We start from the raw sequence: 27,283 nt of genomic DNA, 5'->3' as shown, positions 1-27,283 counted from the left end.
TTTTTCTGGTTTCGGTGGGGATCCAGCGAAATGTTTTTTTGAGCATGCGAAGGATGTTGAAGCAAGATGATGAAACGGCGTTGACTTGTCTGTTCATCGAGAGTGAGGAGTCCAGGATGACGCCCAGGTTCCTAGCGTGGTCCGTCGGGATGGGTGCTATTCCAAGGGCCTCTGGCCACCAAGAGTCATCCCAGGCGGAGGGGGAGGTACCTAAGATACGGACTTCTGTCTTGTCTGAGTTAAGTTTCAGACGGCTGTGCTTCATCCACTCGGCTACATCTTTCATTCCTTCATGTAGGTTGGTTTTGGCGGTGTTAGGGTCTTTGGTGAGTGATAGGATCAGTGGAGTGTCATCAGCCTAGGAGATGATGTTGAGGTTGTGTTGGCGTGCGATGGCCGCGAGGGGGCTCATGTATACGTTGAAGAGGGTGGGACTGAGTGAGGACCCTTGTGGTACGCCGCAGATGACTTCAGTAGCCTCTGAGTGGAATGGTGGGAGGCGGACTCTCTGGGTTCTTCCGGTGAGGAACGAGGTGATCCATTCCGGTGCTATTCCTTGGATTCCAATGTTTCTGAGGCGCTGTAGAAGGGTGCTATGGCAGACTGTGTCGAAGGCTGCGGAGAGGTCGAGGAGGATGAGGGCGACTGTGTCTCCATTGTCCAGTAGAGTTCGAATGTCGTCTGTTGCTGCGATGAGTGCGGTCTCAGTGCTGTGTTTGGCTCGGAAGCCGGACTGTGAGGAGTCGAGGGATTTGTTGGTTTCGAGGAAGGCGGCGAGCTGGTTGTTGACAGCTTTCTCGATGACTTTGGCTGGGAATGGGAGGAGCGAGATGGGGCGGTAGTTTTTGAGTTCGGTGGGGTCAGCTGTGGGTTTTTTCAGAAGGGCGCTGAGTTCGGCGTGTTTCCAGCTTTCTGGGAAGGTGCCGGATTTGAGGGAGCAGTTGATGACGTCTCTGAGGTGTGGTGCTATGATGGAGTCTGCTTTGTTGAAGATGTGGTGAGGGCAAGGGTCTGAGGGGGATCCTGAATGGATGGAGTTCATCAGGCGAATGGTGTCCTCAGTGGAGATTGGGTTCCAGTCATTAAGGATGTTCGAGGGGGGTGAAGGTCCTGCAGAAGGTTGGGTGGGTTGGTCTCCGGGTCGGTTGTCGAAGCTGTTGTGGATGTCTGCGATTTTGTTGTGGAAGAACGAAGCTAGGGAGTCGCAGAGGGCTTGAGAGGGGGTGATGTCGTTGGAGTTGGCTGAGGGGTTGGTAAATTCTTTGACGATGTTGAATAGTTCCTTGCTGTTGTGGGCGTTGTTGTCTAGTCGGTCTTTGAATGCGGCTTTCTTGGCAGATCGGATAAGTTGGTGGTGTATGCGGGTGGCGTTTTTGAAGGCGTCCCTGGTGCTGGTGTTTGGGTCTTTTTTCCAGGCCTTCTCGAGGGAGCGACAGTTTCTTTGATTTCTTAACATCATCGTTGAACCAGGAGGCGTTTTTGCTGCCTAGTTTGGTTTGACGTTTTTTCAACGGTGCTAGGATGTCGGCACTGTTGGATAGCCATTGGGTGAGGTTAATTGCTGCTTGGTCGGGGTTTGAGGAGTGGGCAGGGAGGTTTTGAAGAAGCGATGAGGAGATCTGGTCGATGGTGATTTTGTTCCAGTTTCTTCGCAGAGTAGGTTGAGGAAGGTTGTGAGCTGTGGTCTTATTGTAGGTAAAGTGTACGCAGCTGTGGTCCGTCCAATGGAGAATAGTGGTGTGACTGAAGGAGACATGTTTGCTGGAGGTGAAGATAGGGTCGAGTGTGTGACCTGCGATGTGGGTGGGTGTAGTGACAAGTTGTTTGAGTCCGAGGTTGGCGAGATTTCCAGAAGGGAGGTGGCGTTGCTGTCCTTGCTCTTTTCCAGGTGAAAGTTGAGGTCTCCCAGTAGAATGTATTCCTCGGAGGGGAGGGCGTGTGGGGTGATAAAGTCAGTGATAACGTCGCTGAATTGTGCGCAGGGTCCTGGAGGTCGGTAGAGGAGAGTGCCTCTGAGTGTTGTCTTGGGGTCGGTGTGGATCTGGAAGTGAAGGTGTTCGGCGCTGGCAAGGTTGACGTCTGAGCTGGTTGAGATGCGGATGTAGTTCTTATGAACGATAGCGATGCCTCCTCCTGTTTGGTCGATGAGGTCCTTACGGATGATCTTGTAGCCTTCCGGGATGGCAATGGTGATGTCTGGGACAGATGAGGCGTTCATCCAAGTTTCTGTTAGGAAGGCGACGTCGGGAGAAATGGTGTCTAGTAGGTTCCAGAGGTCGATGGCGTGTCTGTGGACTGAGCGGGTGTTGAGCAGGATGCATTTTAGGTGGTTGGAGTCACACCTATGCACCCGGCTTCCCTTGGTAAAGTAACTCGAGTACTCCGGTGCTCCCGTGGGTGTTAACTATTCAAGTGTCCTAGTTTAAAAGGGTTTTTCCGTAGTCCATCTGGAAGTGTCCTGAATCTACTACTTTGTAACTTTTACGTTCCCATTATAACTCTATGGTAACTTGCGTGTGTGTTTAGACACTGCACACCCTCTCGTGGGTCTCCTACTTCCTAACCTTTGGTTTTTCAGTGTAGCCCCAGCGATGCCCTAGGCCTATTCACTATTCCTGAAGTGGTTATTATACCACTTACTTAGTATATGGTTCGTGAGGCCCCTAGGGCAGAATTGTATTTGTGCAACTTAAAGTATGCTTATTGAGTAACTTGTACTGTATCTCGATCTCTGACCTCATAAAGAGTTCAGAGGGGTTGTGATAGTAATACATACATATATAATTTATATATACCTTGTGTGGTGTCCTTTCATTTGATATTCAAGGGATTATAATTGGTAAAGCACCTGGCTTTACATGCTCTGAAGTTTTAGCCTAAGACTGCTTGTCCATGCTACCAATAGATTAACTGGTCTATAAGGTTGACTTTACAACCACCATCATAAGAGTCGTTTAGACTGGTGCAGGGTGCCCACTAGAATAGTGGACATTATATACCAGACTAACTTCTCACATTGGTGTGAAGCGGTTGGGATAAGAGCTTGCTATTGTTTTACCATATAATCTTAAGATGAAAGAAGGATAGCGGAGGGATAAAAGGGGAAGAAAGATTGCATTCATATAGCACTTGTTACCCCTGAGGGGTGTTGAAGCGCTTTTCTGGCGAGTAGCACGCCACTCCGGAACCCATAAAGGATTAGTGTTGACCATTAGTATAGTATAAATATGAAGTAATTTGAGTAGTAGATATGTTATTCAGTTATTTGGGCAGTATATTAGTATAGTTGAATATGGAATTTGAGAAGTGAACATGTTAGTCTGTTAATTTTGATTGAAAAGGATAGTGGAGGGATAAAAGAGTGAAGGATTTTTTTGTTTTTTTTGTTTAAGGTCGTAGCAGTAGGAAGAGGCCTTTGGATCAGTAAAAATGAGTTTTGGAGGGGAGGAGTCAGAGAGGAGAGTTTTGAAAGGTTTGTTTTAGGGGATCGGTGTAGAAAAAAAGAGGTGTCGGATGATGCAAGGAGGGGTAGAGCAGGAGTGAGTCTAGAAAGGGTTATTTTGGTGACCATAGTAGTGGTATGAGGTTTGGGATAAATGATAAAGTGGATGTAGAGGATATATTGATAGATGTATAGGATGAGAGATAGGGTAGTGCATTGGAAGGAGTAGTAGAAAGAAGTTTGAGATGAGACGGAAGGTTGGGCTAGAAGATATTTTGAGCGAAGTATAGGCTAGTGCATTGGAAATGCTAAATTAGAAGAAAGTGATAAATATATAGATCCATAAGTACATTGATATAGATACATAAAGGAAGTAAGTATATTTAGATTAAATATATTGATAGAGGCACAGGATGAGAAATAGGGTAGTGCATTGGATATGCTTTTTCAGGAGAAAAGTGACAGACCCACAGATCCAAGTACATGGATGGCACATAGATGCACAATGGAAGTATGTACATGTAGACCAAAGATGATTTTTATTTATTGATTTTATTATTATTATTTTTTTCTTTTCTCTTAACAACATAATTATTTAAATGTTTTATAAAGTAATACACAAAGATAGGTACATATCTATAGTGAAAACAAAAGCTTATATACAGAGGGATATGCTGTACATTTCTGTTTCCGTATGGTGCTTATGTGGGGAAGAGCCAAATCTTGCGTAGTTTTCTGAAGATAAGGTGGTTGTCGGTGGATCTTATGTTGGGGGGTAAAGAGTTCCATAGTTTGGCTGCTTGAACAGAGAAGGATGTGCCACCCATGGTTTTTTTCTTGTATGGTGGGATTTTGAGGCGAGATGCTCCTTTAGAGCGGAGGTTCCTTTGTTGAATGTGTTTTTTTTTTTTTATTCTTGATGAAGAGTGGTCCTATTCCATGTATTGCTTTGTGGGTAATACAAAGCAGCTTGAACGTGGATCTTCTGGCAACCGGTAACCAATGCAGGGCTTTCAAGGCAGGGTAGATGTGGTCTCGTGGTTTGATATGCAAGAGTAGTCTGGCAGCCGGGTACTGAATCCGTTGTAGTCTTTTCATGATCGTTAAAGGTGATCCGTGGTAGAGGGTATTGGCGTAATCGAGTTTGGATAGAACAAGGGAGATGGTAGCTTGGACCTTGAGTGGAAATCCCAAATGAGGGAAAATTTGTCGCAGCGTTCTTATAGTAGCAAACCTTGATCTTGCTAGTTTATCCACTTGGGCATTCATCAACAGCTTGGAGTCCATGGTCATTCCGAGGTTTCTTACTTCCTTCGATACTTTAGGCAGTGATCCCAGTTCATCAGGCCATGCGGCAAGCGGGTTGTAATTTTTCCAATCGCCACACGTGAGTATTTCAGTTTTTGAAGCAAATTTCTAACTACTCTAGTCGCTCCTCACTCAGCCCAGGTGCGTCTCCTGGAGGCAAGCAAACGAAACATGGTGTCTTTTGAGGAAAGTTAACAACCTATGTCTCTTAGTACAAGTGCCCAGCCCTGCACATTTCAGGTCAGAAATGTATATTCCATTACCCATTATGTAGTGTACAAACTTCAGGCACCGGTGCAGAATCCTGCCCACCCCCGCTGCTACAGTGCACACCTTCAAAACAAACCAACTCAAAGAACAACCCCCCTCCATCCCACCCTCTCACCCACTGACATTTTACATACAACAAACTGGTAAAAAATGTCACCCCTAATGACGTGCAAGGCCACAAACATTACTTTATGTAGCCCAACGGGCAAAATCCCTCTCTACAGAAATCTGGAAGCATCGTCTTCCCATTCAATTTTTTTTCTAGTCTTTGACCAGCTTAATTATGCCGTGTCCTTTCAATGTTCGCAGCAAGCTAAAAAAATGCATTCTTGTTATTAGAGCCCTACCCCCTGCGCCCACTGCAAGTTCCCGACCTTCCAATGCCTAAACTGTTTCCAGCCTGCATGCATTTAGTTAGGAATACTGTTGGACCCGGCCCTTTTGGCAGGTTCACCCCGAAACTTTTTGCTTTTGCCTAGCCTGTTTCTGTAACCTGGTATTGGTGATTTTAGGCCTCTGCGCACTTTTTCACTGTGGTCCAGTGTGAAGTGCGTGCGCTCTCTGTGTGTGTGGTGAGAGTGACCTGTCCTCCCATAGGAATGCATGGGGAATATGTGTGACCATGGTAGTTCCTGATGTGTGGGGAGTGCAGGGTCGAGTTTGGTATGTGCAATCTCGTGAGATTGAATGCTGCGCAATGATGTATGCGGCATGATTGTGTCTAGTGTGAAAGTGTCACTTCTAGAAGTTGGCATGTTTGTGTAATTTGTGTCTGGCGTGTGATTGGCTGGAGCTGGCTGGTGAGCCTGGCTGCAGGAGTCAGCATGGGTCTGCCCCGGTGGTGAATGGAGAGATTAACATGCTGATGTGAGGGAGGGGTACACCTGGGACCTGAATAGGGCTGGGTTTTCCCTCCACGACGCTGGCTCCACCCCCTGTGGTGCGTCTGATGTCCCTAGTCTGGCCAGTGAAAGTAGTTTCCCATAACCAGTTGTAGCTGGTTCTCACATTGCCTGCACCCTGCTAGACAAAGGATTTTGTGTATAAAAAGAGGCTGTGACCTCTTGTAAAATGTTCTTGTTTTTCCTAACTAGAATCCACCAGGGGTGTGCTGCTGCTTGGGCCCAGGGGAAGGCTTGCCTCCTTGGGCCCTGCCCAGCCCCTGGATTCCTGGAAGACCTTTCTTTGCCAAGGAGCTGTTGTGCTCCATCTTGATGTTCAGGACTTCTTGAGATCCTGTTTCTCCAACTACCCTGTTAGGCCGGGTGGTACTTGCTCCAGCGCCTCATGAGCGCGTTATTTTGAGCCTGGGAGTGTGGCACGTACTTCCCTGTAAGAGAACCCCCAGCGTAGGGATTCCCTGCACTGGCTGCCTATTTTGGGTGTCACCCCACTTATGGAATTGTTTTTACCTGCACGGGTGCCCAGCCCGCGACTTTGCCCAGGAGTCTTATTTAATCCATTTTAAAGTCGGATGCCCACCCCGATTACAGCCGCAGTAATTCACCGCCAGCAGCCCCGGGGTCGCTAACAAATACCGAAAGAGGCTGCACTAGGATTAGTCCGACATGAGGGGCTCGACTGAGGCGCCGCGCTCCTATTGGTCCGTCGCCGGAGGCTCGCCTTGAAAGCTGCCCTGGGATTGGTTCCCGCGCCGTTGCGTCATTAGCGTGCTATGTCCTGAGTGGTTGGAGCCCAGGGGATTCCTAATGCGTCATCCGCCTGCCGCGCGGAGATTGGTCCAGCCTTGAGGGCTGCCCCACGCGCAGGCCAGGAAGCGGAGCAGCGCCGAGGACTGTGGAGCCGCATTCGAGCGTGGAGAACGCCCCGTCCTTGCCAAGGAAGCGCCGCCCGAGGTCCGGGTGATGCGGGGGCAGTTCTGTTCTGCTCCACGAGAGAGCCGATGGATTGTTGTAGTGCCAGTGCGAGGCACTACGTCAGAGTGGGCCCGTGTGTCAGTGGGCCGCTCCAACGTGGGGAGAATTGTTCCCGGGGCTAGAAGGCCAGTGATTGTCCCGTTAGGGGCATATTTCCTGGTGGTGCCTTTAGGGCGGCCCCGGACGGCAGTTGGTCGCCCCAACGTTGTCTTGAGCCCACGAGGCTCCCTGGGGGCATGTTTGTTTAGAGCCTGTCGAGGTTCCCACGACCACGGGGGCATTGTGGTTTAAAGAGCCTGTGTGGCTATCCCCTGGCCTTTTTAGGCGCTAGTGTTTGAGGAAATATTTACTTAAAGGACCCAGTGGGGTCTTCAGGGGTCAGTGAACCCCCGGTTGGTCATATTTGGCCTTACAGAGCCAGAGGGCTCCAGCACCTGTAGCAGTTTTGTTGTTTCCCAGCTGCCCAGCAATTAGTGGGCAGCTGCACCGTTTAGGCACAATTTGAGAGTCCCTGAGAGGTACAGAGATTGCACAGCGGTGCAGACCTTCCACAGCTGTGCAGCACTTAGTGCCAGCTGCAGCGTTTAGGCCTTTGGGATTGTTCCCAGCTGCCCAGCAAGTAGTGGGCAGCTGCAACGTTTAGGTTTGCGCACCCCTGACTGGCGCTGCAGTGGCAGCGCGCCCTGACATTCTGGACACCGGGCATTTAAGCCCTTCTTGAGATGGCCAGTTGGCCAGGGGGCTGGTATGTGGGTAGGGCGCAAAGCCCTAATGTGATTTTTGCGCAATATGATTTTACTATGTTTATGATGGTAATTGCCTAATGTGTTTTATGGGCTAGAGTGATGTGGTGCTAGGAAATGTAATGCATTTAGTATGTTTTACGCACCCTGTATTGATACCTCTAGAGATGGTTTTAACTGTGGAGGTTTGTGTTAGTGAGATTATGTTTCACTGTGAGTTATGCCCCTATTTACACGTGGCCCTGTCCTGGTGTAAATAATCCCTTGTGAATATTGCCCGTGCCAGTTGGCACAATGTATATTGTGTGATTATTATCTGATGTGTTTTGACAATACAAAAGATTATTTTTATATAACTTTGTGTGGAGTTCCTTTTGTGGTGTGCCTAGGATGTTGTTGCTGTTGTGTGCGTGCGCAAATACTTTACACATTGCCTCCGGGATAAGCCTGTCTGCTCGTGCCAAGCTACCAAGGGGGTGAGCAGGGGTTATCTTGGCGTGTGACTCCCTTGCCCTGACTAGAATGGTGGTTTCTGCCTGGCTTTGGCGTAAGCCTTAGCCAACCAGAAATCCCAGTTCTAACAAAAACTATGTTCCTGGATTCAACCAAATCACTGCAGCCCCTATAGTCTCCTCTCTCCGCCCACCCTCTGCACCCCCCTCCTGCTCAAATAGCTGCTCCGGGACCACATCCACTGATTCGGCCACTCTGACGTTACGCAATTTTCTTGAGCCACATTGTCTCCTTCAGCTTCCGGGACCGAGAGGGAGTTCTCACTCATGTGCAAAGCTTAGTCGCTTCCAACCCTGTTCCTATTGTCTGAGCCAAAATCCTTGGCAGATGATCCCTCGCCCCGACATGTGACCCTGATAAAGGTCTGGCTCCCCATTTTTGGTGCGTGTTCTTGGTTTTCGTGGTGGGAGTACATCCACCCATATCTCCAACCACTCCCAAGCTTCCTCTGGAGTCTTGAAGAAGTACGCCTTTCCCTGCATTAGGACCTTAAGCTTTGCAGGATATAGGATCATGTACTGCAGGTAGAGGTCTCTTAATATCCTCTTCGCCCCTATGAATGATTTATGCTGCTCCTGTACATGCCTGGTGTAGTCAGGGTAGATGGATATGTTGTTATTTTTGAAGCAGAGATCTTGCCGTTCTCTTGCGGCCTGTAGACTGCTGTCTCTATCCCTGTAATTCAGATTTTTTGCAGTAAACTCATGCGGAGGAGCTCCGGGGGCGGAGGAGGCACCAGCGCCCTGTGAGCTCTTTCAATGCCGAGCACATTTGATAAGCCCACCGGGCACAGCTGAATATATATCCATTGCTCCTAAAACGGCTCTACTGACCTTCCCTCTGCTCTTTCAGGGAAGCAGCGAATGAGAATATTGCTACGCCTGGCCTGGCCCTCTTCCTCCTCTGCCTGGCGCCCCAGGGCTTTCGTTGTGGAGGAAAGTTGTGACACTTGTTCCTTCAGGGCAACCACTTCAACCTTGAGGCTCGATACATCTTCTTCCACTACTGTGACCTTGTCAGCCACCTTGCGAAGGTCAGCCCGAAGTAGATTAACATCAAGAGAGACTGTATCAAACTGGGACTCCAGTGCTTTTCGGCAACCCTGTATGGTAGCAAACGGCTCTGCTTCCCCTCCTCCTTCCTCTTCATGGGTACAAGCAGTCTGGTGCGTTAATCGCTGCAGGGGATGCCGTGGCGTAGAGTATTGCGTAATGGTGTTCGATGCCCCCTGCTCGGGTTGCTTTATTCTTACCCATAGTAACGTGAGACCAAAGCCACCCGCGTGCAGATTATGGGCCCCACTCTCTCTGTCTCACTGGCACGTAAAAAGGTCCTGTTTGTGTTTCAGGTGCCCAACTCACGCCTCTTCTGAGCGGACCACTTCAATCCCGCTGGCCCAGGGTCCCCAGTCCCTCTCCACAGGGATCTGCCTCAGTTCGAACTCAGTTAAATGTGGTCTGCCTCTCTTGAGGATTGACCCACCACAACTGTGCACCCCAGCCTTGTACTGACTTTTATATGCTGCCTCCACACACTGCTGACATTAGATTCTTAGTTTAGCAGTTTGAGCACCCCTGCGCCTGTCCTGGATGACTCCCCCGCTCAACAAGGTCCATGTGAGGCACTCTCATAACTCGCTCAGGGCTTTCCACTGCTCCATCCGTTACCCAAGGAATTCCCTTGTGCCATGACCACTGCTCACAATGTTCCTTCGTGGTGCAAGCAGGGGACCCTTCCTCCCCATCACAGCCGTGCTAGCGAGTGTTAGCCCCCCCATCACTACTTTCTGCAGCACCAGAACTGAACTTTTTGATTGGGCGCACCTTTGGAACGCCTTCGGTTCTGTCTCTCTCCTCCCCCCCCCCCCCCCTCCCAGTGTCATCCTGGACCCAGAGGATGTCCTGCCTCTGCTCCCAGTGTGCCAAACCTCATCAGTATCCCTCCAGTGCCCCTGCCGGAGCTCCAGGCGAGACCTCTCCTGAGACCCACAGCGGACAGTACCCCTGGCCCCAAGCGGCCTGTACAGCTCTCCCGATCAAACAGGCAATATGGTGCTCGGTGTTGAGTTTCCAAACGAGCCCGTTCCGGTCCCAGTCATCTTCGGTCGCGCACACTGAGCTCACCTCACCTCTGCACTGTCCACCACGCTTCCGCAGGCTTGGCCTCTGTGGGGAATCAGCTCTGGGTCTCTCCGATGCTCTAAAGGCACGTTCCCCATGCCAGTACAGCTGCCTCACATCTAGGACAGGTCCCCGCCACCGGAGCTCTCCCCCTGCGTCAGGGGTGCCAATCTCACCGCCTGGAAGGGGAGGGGGTAAATCCGCTTTGGCCAGCTGCCCTCTGCAGTGATCTGTGGCCGCCACAGGCTCCAACCAGCTCTGAGCTCGCCGCGCCCCTCCAGGCCTCTGTCGCAGCAGTCTGTCTCCGTCCATGCCCAGTGAGAGCACGTCAGCAACACCTACCCCATGGCTTGACTGCTAGGCAGACAACGTATCCCAGGTGCACCAATAAATGCCAGTCACAGTGATAGTCCATGATTTCAGATGCCTCCAGATTTCAGGATTATGAAGCTTATAGTAGCGGGCCAGCCTTGTGCTCAAGAGCTCACGTCCTGTGGGCCATGTACCCAGGCCACACCCCAGGCATTATTTGGAAAAGACAAAGCAAGCTTAAGCAAAGTCACTCTGTCTTGCCTATGCAAGAGCCAATGTTTTATGTAGTAGAGACCAGCATGGCTCCTGTTCAGCACAGCTAAAAGTTAGCGGCGTAGAGGAAAGTTCTACAGAGTGTTGAGTCATAGAGTGGCATAGAGTAGGATCTTATACAGTGGAGTGGAGTGTCGTAGACTGGAGTACAGTAGCCTAGAGTGGAGTGGCATAGAGTGGAGGGTCGTAAAGTGTTGTGGAGGGGCGTAGAGTGGAGTATTTTAGAATGTAGTGTTGTAGGGTGGGATAGAATGGAGTATCGTAGAGTATCCTAGAGTGAAGTGGCATAGAGTGTTGAAATGGCATCTATTGAATTGATTTTGTTTTGATCATATTAAAATACGTTTCCACCACATAATGTTCTTCATTTATGCTGTCCTAATTCTGATTTATTTGGAAATATTTGCGCAGTTCTTTTACTGACATTAAGTTTTGCTGTGTGGTAGAAAAAAGCCTTTACTTTCACACCCCCAGATTGTCACCCAAATTGTCTCACTTTGAAGTTCGAGAAAGAAAGGTAAACACCTAACTCCCTCTGAAGACAGGTTGACATTTGACCTCTGTCTTTGAATGTACAGCAAAAGTGACAAAATAAGAACAAGATGTAAAGGCTTGTTTACAGAAAGCGAGCACTCGGGCAGAATACAAAGAGCGAGTCGGAGAGGTGTTAAGCAGGCTATACTCCCCTCGCAAAGGACAGAGTCATGCTGGACAGCCTAAAACAAATGAAGCCGGAAAATAGAAAGCAGGCAAATGTGAGGTACCATGCCAATGGTAAACTATGGGCAAAATGCATTCCTAGGGCAGCTTTCACAATGTCCCCAAGAAGTCTTGGTGAGCTTCGACCGATAAAGAAGCTATGAGGTCTCGTGCTCAATGAACAACAGATTTAGTAGCAAAATGACCACCCTTACAATATAAAAAAAAAACGAAATAACTGAAAAAATTAGGATACTGAGGGGGCTGTGTGTCAAAAAAATGAATTTGGGTTGGATGAGTCATAGGGGACCAGCAAATGAAGCAATCATCACGGAAGGGGCCACCTGTTTCCATTTGTGGATCACATGTCCTCATACCATGTCTTTCCCTCCCCCCACCCCCATACCTTTCAGCTCTATTTGGCCCACCTCACATTCCATTAAGGGAGGCTGCTGCATGTTGCAGCCCCCCCCCCCCCCCCCCCCCCCCCCCCATGAAAAGGTAGACAAAGAGCAGTGCAAAGAAGAACATAAAAAAAGATCAGTGTGTTTCAGGGAAAAAGAGAAACACAGGAAATGAGCGGGGACAGCACCGCATGCAACAGTAAGATTCCCCACAGTGAAAAGTTGCACAATCATGAAAGTGAAAAACGCAATGACTGTTTGATACTGTTTGTCCACCTTTGAACATAAATACAGGGTGTAGCGTTTGAAAAGGGTTTTGTGGTCTTGGTGATAATACATAGAGCAGATGATAACTGTACTGTACTGCAGTCTTTCATTGACGCATCCGAAGTCTGATCATGGCTTTTTCAATTACAATAATGTTGGAATGATAATAATCTAGTGAGCCAGTTCTAGAGATCTTCTTTTGTTTTCTCTTGTAGGGTTGTGATGTATTTTGCTCAAGAGCTTAATAATAAACTTCAGATAAAAACAGGATTTGTTGTCCTCATTATGCCCGGGCAGAATTCTGATTATGCCAGAATAATTTAGCTAATTCTGCGTTACTCTTTGATGCAGAATTACCGATATTTACGCATTTACTCCTGTTTTCATTATTAAGAGTAATTTGGGGTGGGTAATCCTATAGTGAGAGCATGTTTAGCAAGCGCGAGTGGTCGCTTGTGCTTGCTCTTAGCCTTCTGCTGCTTTTAGTGCTCTTTCTGAGAGCACAAATCATCCTTGCGTCCATTTTTGGTGCAGGGGTGGATTTTGTGCTATGAAAATAGCGCTAATTGCCAGTATTAAATTGGGGTAACCCCTACCGCAAGAGTGTATCAAGCGAGCACAAGCAGCTGCTTGCGTTCACTATTCGTGTTCTGTTGCATTTAGTGCTATTTCTTAGAGCAAAATGCATCCTTATGTCTATTTTGGATGCAAGGCGTTATTTTTACCACAACAAATAGTGATCTCTCTTCTCCACATAGTTGAAGCCTAAGCTCGCAAAATTCTTATTACTGTACACAAAATTACCAGTTACGCCAAATCCTAGTCCTCATATGAATTATTAGGTTTTCCTTTCTTGGGCCCATGATCTAGGAGACTTTTTTTTTACCCCAATACTATGTGGACAACATTTAAAACGCTTATAATTGTTTATTCACACTTGGCTTAATCTCCACTGTCTTTTTGAGGAGTGCACTCCATTTTCCTAAAGACGGCCAAACGTCATTCTTGGAAATGTTGTGGACTTTTGTAATTATGGTGTTTCTGGTGTCCATTAATAGATCTGTTTTTTTTTTTTTTAACTTTACCTACTGCAATACCTAATTTGTTATCCTGATGTTCGCTGGAATCCCCAAGTAACTCTGCCAGTCATATTTTCTGTACGTCTTTCATGACTGCGAGTATTTCTATTTGGGGTTGGTCTATTTTGTGGATCATGTTAATATGTTTGCTTTGCATTAAATGGATATGAATCTGTTGAAATGTGATGTAGTGTGGACTGAGGGGGAGACTGACATTTCTGTGGTCTTGACTGCAGCACGTGATATGATAATTGTGTTTGTTTACTTGAGTTGCTTGTGGTGTGGTTGCCGTTTGACCGAGATGTTTGCTTCTTAAAGTATCATTGACCGTTCTTCCAGGTTGACATGTAGACTCCTTAACTTCAGACTTTGGGCCTCTGTCATGGACGACATCTGGCAGCAATAGAGATTACTTCTCTTGTATCGTGTTACTTTTCATCTCTACTTCTTCTGTGCACTTTTCTATGGTTCTTGTTTTGATTTGCCAGAAGACTGGCACAAATGACTGATTAGAGTTTGAGTAGTCGCAGGATTTCTGTTGAAATGATGGGTCCTACAAGACGGTACTTTGTAATTGAATATCACTTATTATATTATTCTCAGTGCTGCGAAGCTACTACTTGTTGTTTTTGGCATAAAGCGCCATGGTTATTAATTTTATTGTTTTCCTATGGCCTTTTTGTTACTTTTGCTGTGTTCCTCACTGTTGGGCCTCTTATAATTGCTCCAGATACTTGAGAGCCAACTGACCCTTTTCAGGAAAATGCCTTTTTTTGGGAATCCTTGTTGCTAACTGTGCTCTTCGTGCCAGGCAAGTTACTACATTCAGAATTGTGTGTTTGAGGAGAGAGATCACAACTTGCTAGGATAAAGCCAAGCGAGAATAGACTCCTTGTTTTAGCATTCTTTACCTCTATCTCTAAGCTATGGTTACAGCGAAGGCTTCTGAAACTACTATAATACCATGACACTGTTTATGCAGTTGCCGCATTAGCCTCTTTTTTTTTTTTTTTGGTTTCCTCATATACCGTTATGGAATTCTTGAAGGGAGCTTAGGCAACTCAAACTGAAAAGGTCAATCCTACCCGGCCCTGATGTTAAGCGACCAAGTTCAGAAGGAGCCATGCCTGATCCCTCACGTTGCCACTGCTTTCCCAATCCACTCCTTTTCACGCCGTAACTGGCTCCCTGCGTTACTAGGGAGATTTAGGAACCGACAGGGCTCAGGATAAATCATAGGAACACCAAATTACCTTTACCTGTCTTGCCATGCCGCCAGGGGCTTTCAAATTTTATCAAAACTTGTGGGATCACATGCCATATGTGACTTACTGGTAAAAATAACATGTTTAAGGCAGTTTGAAAAGGAAGGAGGTATTGGATCCTTCCAGGCTCTGCATATTTCGCGCCTGGCAAGGAGTATGACGTAAAAAATAAGCCTTGTGTTGAGATCATCAGTATTATAAGCTACTCCTAGTCCGGAAAGAATAGTGCTAGTTGTTATTACCATTGGTATCTGGAGAACATCCCCCAGAAAGCCCTGTACTGAATCCCAATAATTTTTTATTTCTGGACAAACAGCCAGCATATGCACGTCATCTGCGGCCAGGAGTCTACATCTTGGGAAATGATATTCTAGATTAGCGAATTTCATACGTTTCTTTGGGGATATATATGCCCTATACATAGTGTACAAATGGTTCCGCTTTAATGTGGCCGGCTTCACCACAGCCTGCAAGATAGTAAATGAATCGATCCAAATATCCACAGAGTCTGCACTCTCTGATGCTAGTATATTATTCCAAAGCTTTTGTATCTCTGATTCAGAAATGTTCTCGGCTTCTAGCATAGCTGTGTACCAGTATGAAATTTGATTTTTCCACTTATTCTTCCTGTATACTAAATAAAATTTTGGATTAGGGTTATTGAGATTCCAGGGCTTAGTTAACCACCATCTGGACATCTGATGATATTTAAACCTAGTAAGTGTTCCCCCGGTAAGACCAGATATTGCCTCCCAGCCAAGAAGCTGCGAATCAACCTGGAGATCTCCCCAACACTCAATCCCCGCTGCCCTAAGAGGGCGAGATAGTAGGTCATCGAGGCAGGCCGGTGTTCCTGGAGATTCGCAGATTGGAGCCTGCACTGAGTAATAGGGAATATCAAGCTTCTGCCTCACAAAAACCCAATTTCTAATAGCTGTCCCCAAGATCTTTAGTCTTATTTTTTTTAAATTTGGGTCTCCAAACTTAAAAAGAAAATGTGATTGGCCCTGTGGTACATCTCGTAGCAGCGCTTGAAATAATAAGCCTAACGATGTTGCCTCTATCTCCCCCGCCAGGGGTCTAAAGTTTTTAAAATGGAAAGCATGGCAATACACCAATAGATCGGGGAAGGCCAAACCTCCTGTTTTTAAAGTTGTCCTGAGCTTCTTCCATGCTACCCTTGGCGATTTTGAATTCCAGATAAAGGAACCCAGTTTTGCAGCGCGAATCTTTCTGGATTCACTATGCTGTGCATTATTCCGCGATCTGGTGGTTGAGTCCGGATTCGTAGTCTTTTTTTTCTCTTTTTTTTTGTAGCCCAGGTGGGCGTCGACGTTCCACCATTTGGTGCACCTTCGTGACGTCGGCACGCTTCCTGCGGAAGCTCCCACCCTCGGGCGCCATCATCAGATTCTTTTTTCCGCCGTTGGGTCTGGATCGTCGCATGAAGCTCCGGAGAAGTTTCAGGAGAAAAGAAGGAAATACACCAAGTTTTTGAAGAAAAAGGACCGAGGGAAGTCGGAGAAGAAGACCTCCTAGAGCCAGAACGAAGAAAGAGGAGAAAACCTCGTGATACTAGACGGCCAAGGAGAAAGCGCGCGCAGGGGGCCCCCTGAGCGAGCACATGGACAACACCCCATTCAAGTTCTGCCGTAATTGCCACCACAAGTACGCGCAGAAGGACCAGCACCCGGTCTGCAACCTCTGCCTGCCGATCGACCACTCCAGCGAGGATTGCAACGCCTGTTCAATCTTCACGCCGAAGACTTTGAGAGTTCGAGAGAGACAGAGGGTGGCCCACCACACGATGCAAGGGAAAGGGACCACGCCGACCCTCTACCAGCTGGGTGCCTCCTCCGACGAAGAGGAGAACATCGCCGAGGGACCAGATGACTTCACGGTCGCAGAGACCGATGTGAGACCTTCAAAAAAGGTAGGAGAGTCTACGACCCCGAAAACCCAGACAGGGCCTAGAAAGCCTAAGGGAGAACCCCGAAAAACAGAGGCTAACTCCTCGAAAGGAGCGCCGGCGACGAAAGTTTCGACGTCCGAAGCCGCATCCTCCGAAAGGCCCAGCTGATCCTTAGAAAAGGACTCCCAGATGGCAAAGACCAGCGAAAAGCAAAGGTCGTCGAAGCAGGGCCTCGAGAAGGGACCCTCGAGCGAGAAGACGCTCAGAATGGCCTCGACGTCGAAGGTACCGTCGAAGAGACCAGCCGAAAAGCTCGACGCCGAGCAAGCGGCAGAGATGGAGAAAAAGAGAAGAAGGCTCGAGGCCGAAATGGAGAGTATGCTCCAGAGGAAGAGAGACTTCGAGGAAAAAAATGAAAAACTACTTCATTCCCTCGAAGACCTACTCGATTCCCTCGAAGACCGCTGCGACCGCCGAAGAGGTAGAGGTGCAGGAGGACTTCGAGGCTGAGGAGCCGCCGAAAACTCCAAACCCCACAGATGAGGGAGAAGAGGAGGACTTCTACCGCTCGGAAGGAGATTACCTCCGCGAGAGCTACTACTCAGAATCCTCGGCGTCGCTAGAGGAAGAATGGCAGGATCTCGAGGCCGATATCCCCGAGGAACCTGTGGAGACATACCCTTCGAGGCCTTTGCCGCCAGACGACATCGGAGCTTACTATGAGGTCGTCAAGAAGGCTGCAGCAGTCTACAATGTGAAGTTGGAGGAGGAGCAGACAAAGGCTGACTTCCTGCTAGAAACTTTGCTCCCCTCGCAGACGAAAAGCAGTTTCCTGCCCATGCTGAAGAGCGTCACGGCCCAAGGGACTGAAGCCTTCAAGGAACCGGCCACATGCAGGTCAGTCACCCCGAGGACGGAGAAGAAATACAAGTTCTCCTCCGAGGACCCCCCTTATATCCAGGGCACCGTGGCAGCTGACTCTATAATCGCGGCAACGGCCAGAAGGAGGGCCAACGTGCCAACCACATCTGGGCCACCACCTGATCAGGAAAGCAGGAGGATGGACCTCACTGGAAGAAAAATTGAAAGAAATGCTGCTATGCATTGGAGGATGGCAAACTCCAATGCACTCCTGAATAGACACCAATATCAGCACTGGGATAAGATGAGCCAGTTGCTGAAACACATGCCTGAGGAGTACAGGCAGAGGGCAGCCCACCTCGTGGAGGTGGGAAAGGACATAGCAAACGCATGCCCGAAGACAGCCCTAGATGGGGCAGAAACATCTAGCAGGCTGATGGCCATAGGCATCTCTGAGAGAAGGCAAGCCTGGCTCAGAATATCAGGTTTCAAGGCAGAAGTGCAGAACAACATCCTGAACACCCCCTTCAACGGGGAGACGCTGTTCGGAGCATCAGTAGATGACAAACTGGCTCAGCTGAAGAAGGACAATGAGACTGCCAAATCGATGGGAGCCCTACAATTCAGGGGGATGCGGAGAGGCACCCCACAAGGAGACCAAATGGTAGAGGTGGAAACCAGCAATCACATTCGCAACAGTCGCAACACCATGGTCAACAGAGTGACAACCAATGGCACCAGGGTCAACAGAGGCAGAATTGGAACTCCCAGAATAGGGGCCAGTCCTTTCGAGGGAGAGGAAACGGACGGGGCCAGAGACGGAGAGGTGGTGATCAACCCCCCCAAAAGTGACTCCATGTGGAAGGAGGCGCTCACCCACCCAAAGCCTCAGGGGGGAGAGCACCAACAGCTAAGGGGAGGCTCACACGGACACGGCTCAAGAGAACACACAACACCAGTAGGGGGAAGGTTGAGATTTTTTCTACACGAGTGGAGAAAAATAACCACAGACAAGTGGATACTAAACATTATACAGCACGGATACTGCATAGAGTTGGAAAGATATCCACCAAGCAGAAAGCCAAAGAGAAGGGGTCACAAGGGCAAAGAACTGCAGTTGCTCCAAGAGGAAGCTCAAGAACTGCTCCTCAAAGAGGCCATAGAACAAGTCCCGCACAGAGAACGGAACAAGGGGGTGTACTCAAACTACTTCCTAGTACCAAAGGCGGACGAAAGCCTAAGACCCATCCTGGACCTACGGTTCCTGAACACCTACGTAAAAACTCAAAAGTTTAAGATGACTTCCCTGCAAGAGGTCATCCCACAGATAAGGCCCGGGGACTACTTGTCCACCATAGACCTAAAAGACGCATACCTGCACATCCCCATGAACAGGAAACACAAACACATGTTAAGATTCAAAGTGAACGAAGACCACTACCAGTTCACAACCCTGGCTTTCGGACTCAAGTCAGCGCCAAGGGTCTTTACCAAATGCCTCGCGGCGGTGGCCGCACACCTACGAAGGAAGGGTATACATGTGTACCCCTACCTGGACGACTGGCTCGTGAAAGCAAGCTCTTACACGAGGTGCAAAGTTCACGCAGAACAGGTCACAAGAACGCTCACGAACCTGGGCTTCTCCATCCACTGGAGAAAGTGCTCCATGGACCCGGAACAAGTGAAAATCTTCCTGGGAGCCCTGATCAACACGGTCGAATGCAGAGTGACACCCAGCGAGAAGAGAACACTCGGCCTGCTGAGGGAGAAACGTCACTACCAGGAGGGGCAAGTTCTGACAGTGAGGACGGTGAGCAAGATCTTTGGGGATGATGGCGTCATGCATCCACCTGGTCCCCAATGTTCGTCTAAAGATGAGACCACTACAGGAGTGGCTGCAACAGCAATGGTCACAAGCAGAAGGAAGTTGGGAAGATCTAGTGGTTGTTACGCACAATGTGCAGGAGGAAATGAAATGGTGGACGAAGGAGAATATAACGATGGGGAAACCTCTAACGCCACCGGACCCAACTGTGACCATCACCACAGACGCATCCCAGAAAGGATGGGGTGCACACATGAACAGGCTCAGAGTGAGGGGTCTGTGGAACCCAGGAGATGCAGTCAAGCACATCAACTACCTGGAACTAAAAACGGTGTTGCTGGCCCTCAAGGCCTTCCAAAAAAACCTTTACAACAAAAGGGTGATGATACAGACAGACAACACCACAACAATGTTTTACATCAACAAGCAAGGGGGGACTCAGTCATTCCCCCTGTCGAGCTTGGCTCAAGAAATATGGAGATGGGCGATCCCACTCGGGATAGACCTGCTTGCCATACACCTGCCAGGGAAGGACAATGTGGAAGCGGATTGGCTCAGCAGGCAGGCGTCGGTGTCCCACGAATGGGAACTGAACAACCAGGAGACAGAGAATCTGTTCAGGAGGTGGGGCACACCAACAATAGACCTGTTTGCAACACGCCAGAATGCAAAATGCCAACACTTTGCATCGAGGGAACAGGAACCGATGTCCCATGGGAATGCCCTATGGATAAGCTGGTCAAAGAAATTTGCCTACGCTTTCCACCGACGCCACTGATCCCCAGAGTCCTGAACAAGTGCAGGTCGAGCAACATGACTCTCTTCCTGGTGGCTCCCCAATGGGCGAGGCAGACTTGGTACTCTCAGATTATGGAGATGTCGCAGGGCAGAGCACACAAGTTCCCAAAAAGAAGAGACCTTCTCTCCATGGAAGGGGGACAAGTTCTACACCCAGAACCAGAAAGCCTCAGCCTGTCAGCGTGGCTCCTGAGGACTTAGAGTTCGCACATCTAAAACTACCAGAGAGCACACTTCAGGTGCTGAGAGAAGCAAGGAGACCCAGCACGCGGAAGTGCTATGGGGAGAAATGGAAGAGGTTCACGCAGTGGTGCCATAGGAAAAACCTGGAGAGAAAACTGACGAGAGAGTCTACAGTACTTAGATACCTCACGCACCTGATCAAAGCTAAACTAAGCTCGTCCTCGCTGAGGGTTTACCTGGCAGCGATTGTGGCATACACAAGAGGAGAAACAGGAAGAAGTTTCTTCACTTCCAGAGTAGTTAAAAGGTTCTTGGAAGGAGCGAAGAGAATAGCGCCACCCAAGAGGATGCCGCCGCCGGAATGGAACTTAAACGTGGTACTGACGGAACTCATGAAGCCACCGTTTGAACCCATCCATAAAGCGTCACTATAAATGCTGACAATGAAGACAGCTTTTCTAGTAGCAATAACATCGCTACGCAGAGTAAGCGAGCTACAAGCTTTGACGCTGCAAGAACCGTACATACAAATACACAGTGACCGGGTCGTGATGAGGACAGACCCGCATTTCATGCCCAAGGTAGTATCTAAATTCCACATGAACCAAAGTATCCAGATACCTAGCTTCTTCAAGAAGCCCACGTCAAACGCGGAGAGGGCGCTCCACACTCTGGACGCAAGGCGGGCAGTAATGCACTATATAGAAAGGACGAAAGAACACAGGAAGACAAAACAATTCTTTGTGTCCTTCGCAAGGAGTCTCCTGGGTAGACCAGTGACTAAGAACACCATGGCAAGATGGATTGCAAAAACAATACAGCTCTGCCACAAGCAAGCTGGTGAAGAGCTCACGGAGGGGCCACGAGCCCACTCAACCAGAAAGAAAGGGGCAACGATCGCCTTCCTGGCAAACACACCCATCCAAGACATATGCCTGGCGGCAACATGGGCTTCAGTGCACACTTTCACTAAACACTATTGCGTAGATGTGCAGATGAACAAGGAAGCACAAGTGGGCCAAAGAGTGCTTCAACATATCTTTAACAACCAACGCTCATCTTCCACCCAGCCGCCACATGAGTGACAAAACCGCTACGAAATCGATGCACAGCATAGTGAATCCAGAAAGATTCACGCTGCAAAACGAATAGTTTCTTACCTGTCGGTGTAGTTTTGCAGCTTGAAGATCTTTCTGGATTCACTAGCGAACCCACCCACCTCCGCCAGAAAGATGAGGCTGGAGAAGGTGGAAGGACATAGAGTAAGATAGGAACGTTCAACAAGACAAATATACGTGAAGAAGTTTACGTTGAAGGAAAGTTTAATACACATAGCCATGGATTCACCACAAAAAAAAGGGAATACCATTGCCAAGTAGTTCGGACATTAAAATACTAATGCATGCAACTCATCGCAAGAAACCAATAAGGTATTTATGTATCAGAGTTACCGAAAAATATGAAGATTTATATAAACAATACCCCTTATTTACAAGATTAAGTCCATGTTATATAGGTGGGACAAGCTTCCAATGTCCATTATAGGTAGTGTAGCAAAGGTTAAAATGTATATCTTGCCTCCTCTGAACGTTTTTTTCAAATCAATTTCAGGTCACCTAAATAATTGATTTAATCAATACAGATTAATAGTTTCGTCTGAAATAACCATTGATAGCAGGTAAGCCAAGAACATGAAATCTGTTATGGGAAGGAGGAGGGTTGGCTCTTGCAGACTGAAAAGCATGCTACTTTGAGGATTTTCTAATTACAGACTCCAGATTTTACAATATAGCTGGCCCAAGGGGATTTAATAACTACTTTTTAAAAGGTTCCTTTTATTCTGCATACCTGAAATCTTAAATTGGTAAGATACCAAAATATAATTTACAAGCGACAATAGATACACTGTTGACAGTTTCTGAAGATCCCCACTATAACATGCAGTAACCCCACTTATACAGATCACTATGCCCTCAAAATCTTCAAGGTGAAAGTAGGATTTGGGGAAAACGTAGACGTTGGGAAATTAGGGGATTGGACTATAAACAATTCCGTGAGAAACTGTTAAAATGAAATAATCGCCATCTCAGATAAAAAATAAACTGCCCTATTGGCAAAACTGTATCTTATTAAGTAAATATCCACCTCTCCACATCAAAGCTTTGAGGGGGATTATGGGGTTCTGTTCAAGCCACCAGCGTTTCAATAAAATGATAGGCAAATTGAACTGTAATAAGCTTGGCTCAGGAAAAAATATCCTTTCTTAATTGTCAAGGGGCTGAGCAATCCAACTTTAAGCGAATACAGATTTGCACAAATTGTCTGGTATATACCCCCTAGTAAGACTACATAGTTATAACACAAATATTTCTTACCAATGCCCTACATGTCACGAGCTTGAAACACAGACCCATGTGAAATGGGGCTATCTAAAGCTAAGGGAATTCTAAGAAAAGGTTATCTTATTTATTCTGCACTCCTTTGGAGTGCCTGTGCTCCCAAATGTACAATATGTTCTTCTCAGCAGCTCAAGACATCTGAGACTAGGAACAAGAGGCACCAGAACCTGATGGTTTATATAGATATTATTAATCCACTCTGTGATCACGAATGACTGGAAACAAGTGAACTCCCATATTTTAAAATGTGACTTACTAAGTTTCATAAAGTGTACATTAAATAAAATCTGTATGCAAAAAGAGGGGAGGTGGAAGGAAGTTTATTAAGACTTGGAGATACTTTATGCACTTTACAAATATGACTAATTGATTTCCTTTAATAAGGAACAGTATGAATTGAATACATTTTGAAATGTTTATCTGTCTAATTTTATAGTGTGTTACATTTTTAATTGGAATTTAATTTTCAGGAAACCAAGAAAATACAAATTAAAAAAAGAGAGATCCCTCAGCTCTTAGTCCCCTCTTTCCTGTAACATTATTTTAATCCTCTGTTTGGTTGTTACTGGCCCTTGTGTGCAGTCATACAATTTTGCCATAATTTTGTTTCTAATAATTAATTTGATGGGCATATTGACATATATTGCTTGTACCAATGTCTTCAAATTCCAGAAGTTTTTGATCAGTGTTACTGACACATTGTGCCATAAAATTTGCATTATTTATCCAAAAACATGTATTCAGAGAGAGCTCCTTATTAAACCTGTCTGTGACAATACGACACTTCATTTGCTTTAAAAATAGCAATTTGGCGCTCAGCATTTCAATACCTCATAGGTCCGTGCACAATCACCTTTAAATCCAATTCCGTGTCTACTAATAGTAAAATATGATTTAAAAATGCACATTGTACGCCTGTTTTTCACATAATGCTTACCTGAGAATCCAGTAAGATGTCCCACACTCAGTGTTTGTGCCCCGCAAACTTAGCTGGCAACACTTCCTAAAAGTGCCACAACTGCAAAAATGCTTTTTACATTTTGTATGCAACCTTTTCTGTTAACAAACCTAAGTCTTGTGTAATGGTGAACTCGAGTACTTGATAATTGTAAACAAATTTTAATTGCTTTTATATCATTTGTATTTAATTTGCTCTTTTATAGCCCTTTAGACCGAAATAAAGATATTGACTGACTGACTGACTTGATAACAACATCTTTCTTTTAATTGATGGCAACCAGCTTGTAGATTGTGGAACGCTATGTTAGCCTTTTTTTTCTTTCTTTGGATAGCTGAATGAGAATTTGCAGTGGCCTTTTTGCTTAAAAAGCATTTCTAAACATGGAGCACCCTTCAATATGTGCACTATTTCTTGCGATGTATGGTAGGCCGCTTCTGGCCAGCATTCATTTCTTTCCACCCGGTATCTTTTGGCTTGTCTTTGTGTGATGTTATTTCAAATATTTCTGCAGCGTCCGGGGGTGTTGTTGGTAAACTTAGAACGACCTTGGAAAGTAGTTCTCTGTATTCTTGTTATGCTGCACTTCTCTTAAGTGGCTTCTTTTCCAGCTTTGTAAACCCGACTTTTGCATTTCGTTTTTTACGCGAGTCCTGTAGTATCCGAATTGTTATTTTAATATGAAAAGACCCCCACAATGATACGTTTATAACACGCCACTGCTCTACAGTAGTTTGTTACAGCTTTCAGTATGTATAAAATACTAATTATAATTCTGTCCCAGCATATCATTTAATATTGTCCTTTTTAATCAAAACATTTGTTTTCTAGGTTGCTGTCGTTAAAATGAAAAAGACAGAGCGTATTTATGCTATGAAAATCCTCAATAAATGGGAAATGCTGAAAAGGGCAGAGGTAAGACATTTATTTCCCTAATCTTCATCATTCTAGCACTGGCCTTCTTTCGTCACATATTTTGTATCATTGTTGTCATTTCTTGTCAACCTCCTTACTGAAACCACCTCTAATTGGCCATTTCAGATTTCCTTCTCCAGTGAATGCGAAACACTGTACCACACCTTCTTATCAACACAGTCACATCTCCTTTGAACTTCAGTCCTTTGACTGGCTCCTGAGGGTCAAAGAAATCCAGTTCGATACATTGTGTAGCCTCTTGCGTCAGTCATCCTTACTTACCGAGCTCCAAGTTTACACATTGTCTTCCCAAGTTTCCCTGTAAGAACCATGGACACTAGACCCCTGAAGAAAATCTCTGTAAATAAGGCCATGAATGGCTGCCAATTGTCCTACTACCCTGCAGCCACACAATGGAACTCTGTAACCAGACCAGTAACCATTTGCACTTTTTGAAAAAAACACCAGGTTCTGACTGGTGTGAAAGCCCACATTAATCTACCCAGTCATTACATATTGTAGCTGCGTTCCTAAGACAATCTTTTTACCATGAATGCAACATAAAAATACTGCAGGCATACGCACTGTTTCAATTAAATTTGGTAAGCCACTAGCTGTGCATGTGCATGACATATGCTCCTTCATGAAAACACTTAACAAATGCTCCTTCATGAAAATACTTAACAAATGCACAATTTTATGGCCCAGCTGTATTTACCTGTGTATGTTTAAAATTAGACAATGCATACTCTCTATGTGAATCTAAAGTTTCAGAGGGGTATGGATTCTGGGGTGGAAATGGAGAAGTAACATGTTTTCTAAGCAATACACTACTACTTCTACTCTCTTTGTCACCCTCCAGAAAGTTCATGTGAAACTGGACTAGATCACTCATTTGAAAGTTTCTCAGCAAAGAACCGGCAGGACTTTTATAGTTCTATGCCAACTTAAAGATTTAAATTGAAACTATACGAGTATATTTTTCTCGTTCTTTATGTACAACAGGTCTGATGGGGGTATTTTAAACCACAAGACAGGAAAGCACACCCAGGCAGTTGTGATTGAGATAGCAGTAAATGAGCTGGAGACGATGGGAAGAATTGCAAAGAGGAGAGGATAGAAGTGTTGATTGACTTAAGGTAGAGCAGCGTTCTAGAGGTAATATAAACTGGGACAGATAAGAAGAGGGTGAGAACAGGAGATGTGCTGACAGTGGGGTGTACAACGAGGAAGGAGTTGGAGTGAGGAGAGAGAGAGCTAGGAGACAGAGAAGAGACGTGGGAGAAGTACGGAGAAGGACAGCTAGATGGGAGAGAAAAAGCAAGAGAGTGGATATTTCAACTGAAAGGAGCCCAGAACACGATGTTGTAAGAGTTTACTGCAAGTACTTTTAAGATTGTGCACCTACCTTGAGCAAGGTGTTTTTGAGAGATGGACAAAGAAAGAGTAAATGTTCCATAGACCTCTTTTTTTATAAGATTTCTAACAACTGTCCAAGTCAATTCTGACCATTTTGGTCATTCTTTTAGAAATTAATAAATAAATAACAGATTGTTTGGTTGAGCACATTATAGAAAATATGAATGCTGTAGACCGTACATGATGCTAGGAATTGCTATGAAATCGGGATTTGGGGGTCAAGTTCCACAGCATCCTCATTATGCTACTGTCTTACTCAGTTCGCACATTTTTTGTGGCGCATGTACTGCAGATGTGTTATGATTAGTCATTGACAAAATTATGATTGTCTAAATTTCATAAATGTGGTGGCTATGGTTTTGTAGTTTCAATGTTATCGGTTTTATTAGTTAAAATGTCTGTGGAGTAAGGCAATGAATGAATGTAGAGGACAATCAATTTAGCAGCGTGGCAAGTCATTTCATTTCATAAAGCTTTATTCGGAACATTTAAAAACATGTCCATAAAAGCACATACATTTACAAGTACAAACAATTCATTGAACATTACATATTTCATTAAAGAAAACACATATAACAGAATATCCAGAGGGGGATGGAATAAATATTTAAAATTTTTTAGATATTTTAAAAACACATACTTTTCCTGGCGCTAATAGCTTTAAGCAAGAATGTAGCAGTAAAAAAGCAAATGTCCGGATGATTCAAATTAAAAAGCAGTCTCATAGCATCCGTAGTAGTTCTGACTCCAAATCTGTTTAACATAGGCTTCAGGTAGAATTTCCGTAATTCCCTATACAATTCGCATGTTAATAAAAAGTGCTTAGTGCTCTGTTCCGTTTTATTATCACATTCACATGGGCCAATAGGGCGCTTTTTAATGTTAGGGCACGCAACAAGATAATGTACTATACCCATCCTCATTCTGGTTAGTACAAACTGGTGCGAGACTCTGGTTACTTGTGACAAATACGGACTAAATCCATTAAATTCATTCATGCTATTGTACAGGTCACATGTAGATAACTTAGAATCCTCCAAAAAATGCCTTTCATTAGAATGATTCAGAAAAATTGTTTTCATATTTGATTTGGAGATATCCGAGACACTGTAGGGATCATTAATCACATTGGCCCCGAAAATATATTGAGAACATTCGATAATATATTTAATCCAAGGGATCTTTAAGTGTTGGTCTAATAAAAGACAGTCCTCGATAATTGCTCTATTCAGTGAGGTACCGTCGCTAAGCCAAATTGAGCGCCTCAGTAATAGGGGTCTTAGCATGATCATGTCAGTTAGGGCTTGAATCCCTGTCTCCTTGTGGACCAAGGAGTTGGAGGTGGACTTGGGCAAACACAGGAGCCTTTTCAGGAAGATATTCTCCTCTACCTGTAGGCTCCTCGCAGGTGACACACCCCAGACGCCAGCCCCGTAAAGGG

At 46.1% G+C, this 27,283-nt stretch overlaps 1 protein-coding gene across 1 annotated transcript in view; it reads left to right on the top strand.

Annotated features, from left to right (window-relative positions):
- The window catches only part of CDC42BPB (CDC42 binding protein kinase beta), a 900,025-nt gene that overhangs the window by 150,952 nt on the left and 721,790 nt on the right, over positions 1 to 27,283 (top strand). Inside the window, exon 3 of the mRNA XM_086937841.1 lies at positions 24,340 to 24,423. Coding sequence (XP_086793967.1) covers positions 24,340 to 24,423 — 84 coding nt within the window. The remainder of the gene's footprint in view (positions 1 to 24,339; positions 24,424 to 27,283) is intronic.

This window comes from Lissotriton vulgaris, chromosome 9, assembly GCF_964263255.1.
Source record: "Lissotriton vulgaris chromosome 9, aLisVul1.2, whole genome shotgun sequence".
Classification (NCBI taxonomy): Eukaryota; Metazoa; Chordata; class Amphibia; order Caudata; family Salamandridae; genus Lissotriton; species Lissotriton vulgaris.
The sequence above is the reverse complement of the archived record's forward strand: the minus strand, read 5'-3'. Positions and strand labels throughout refer to the sequence as shown.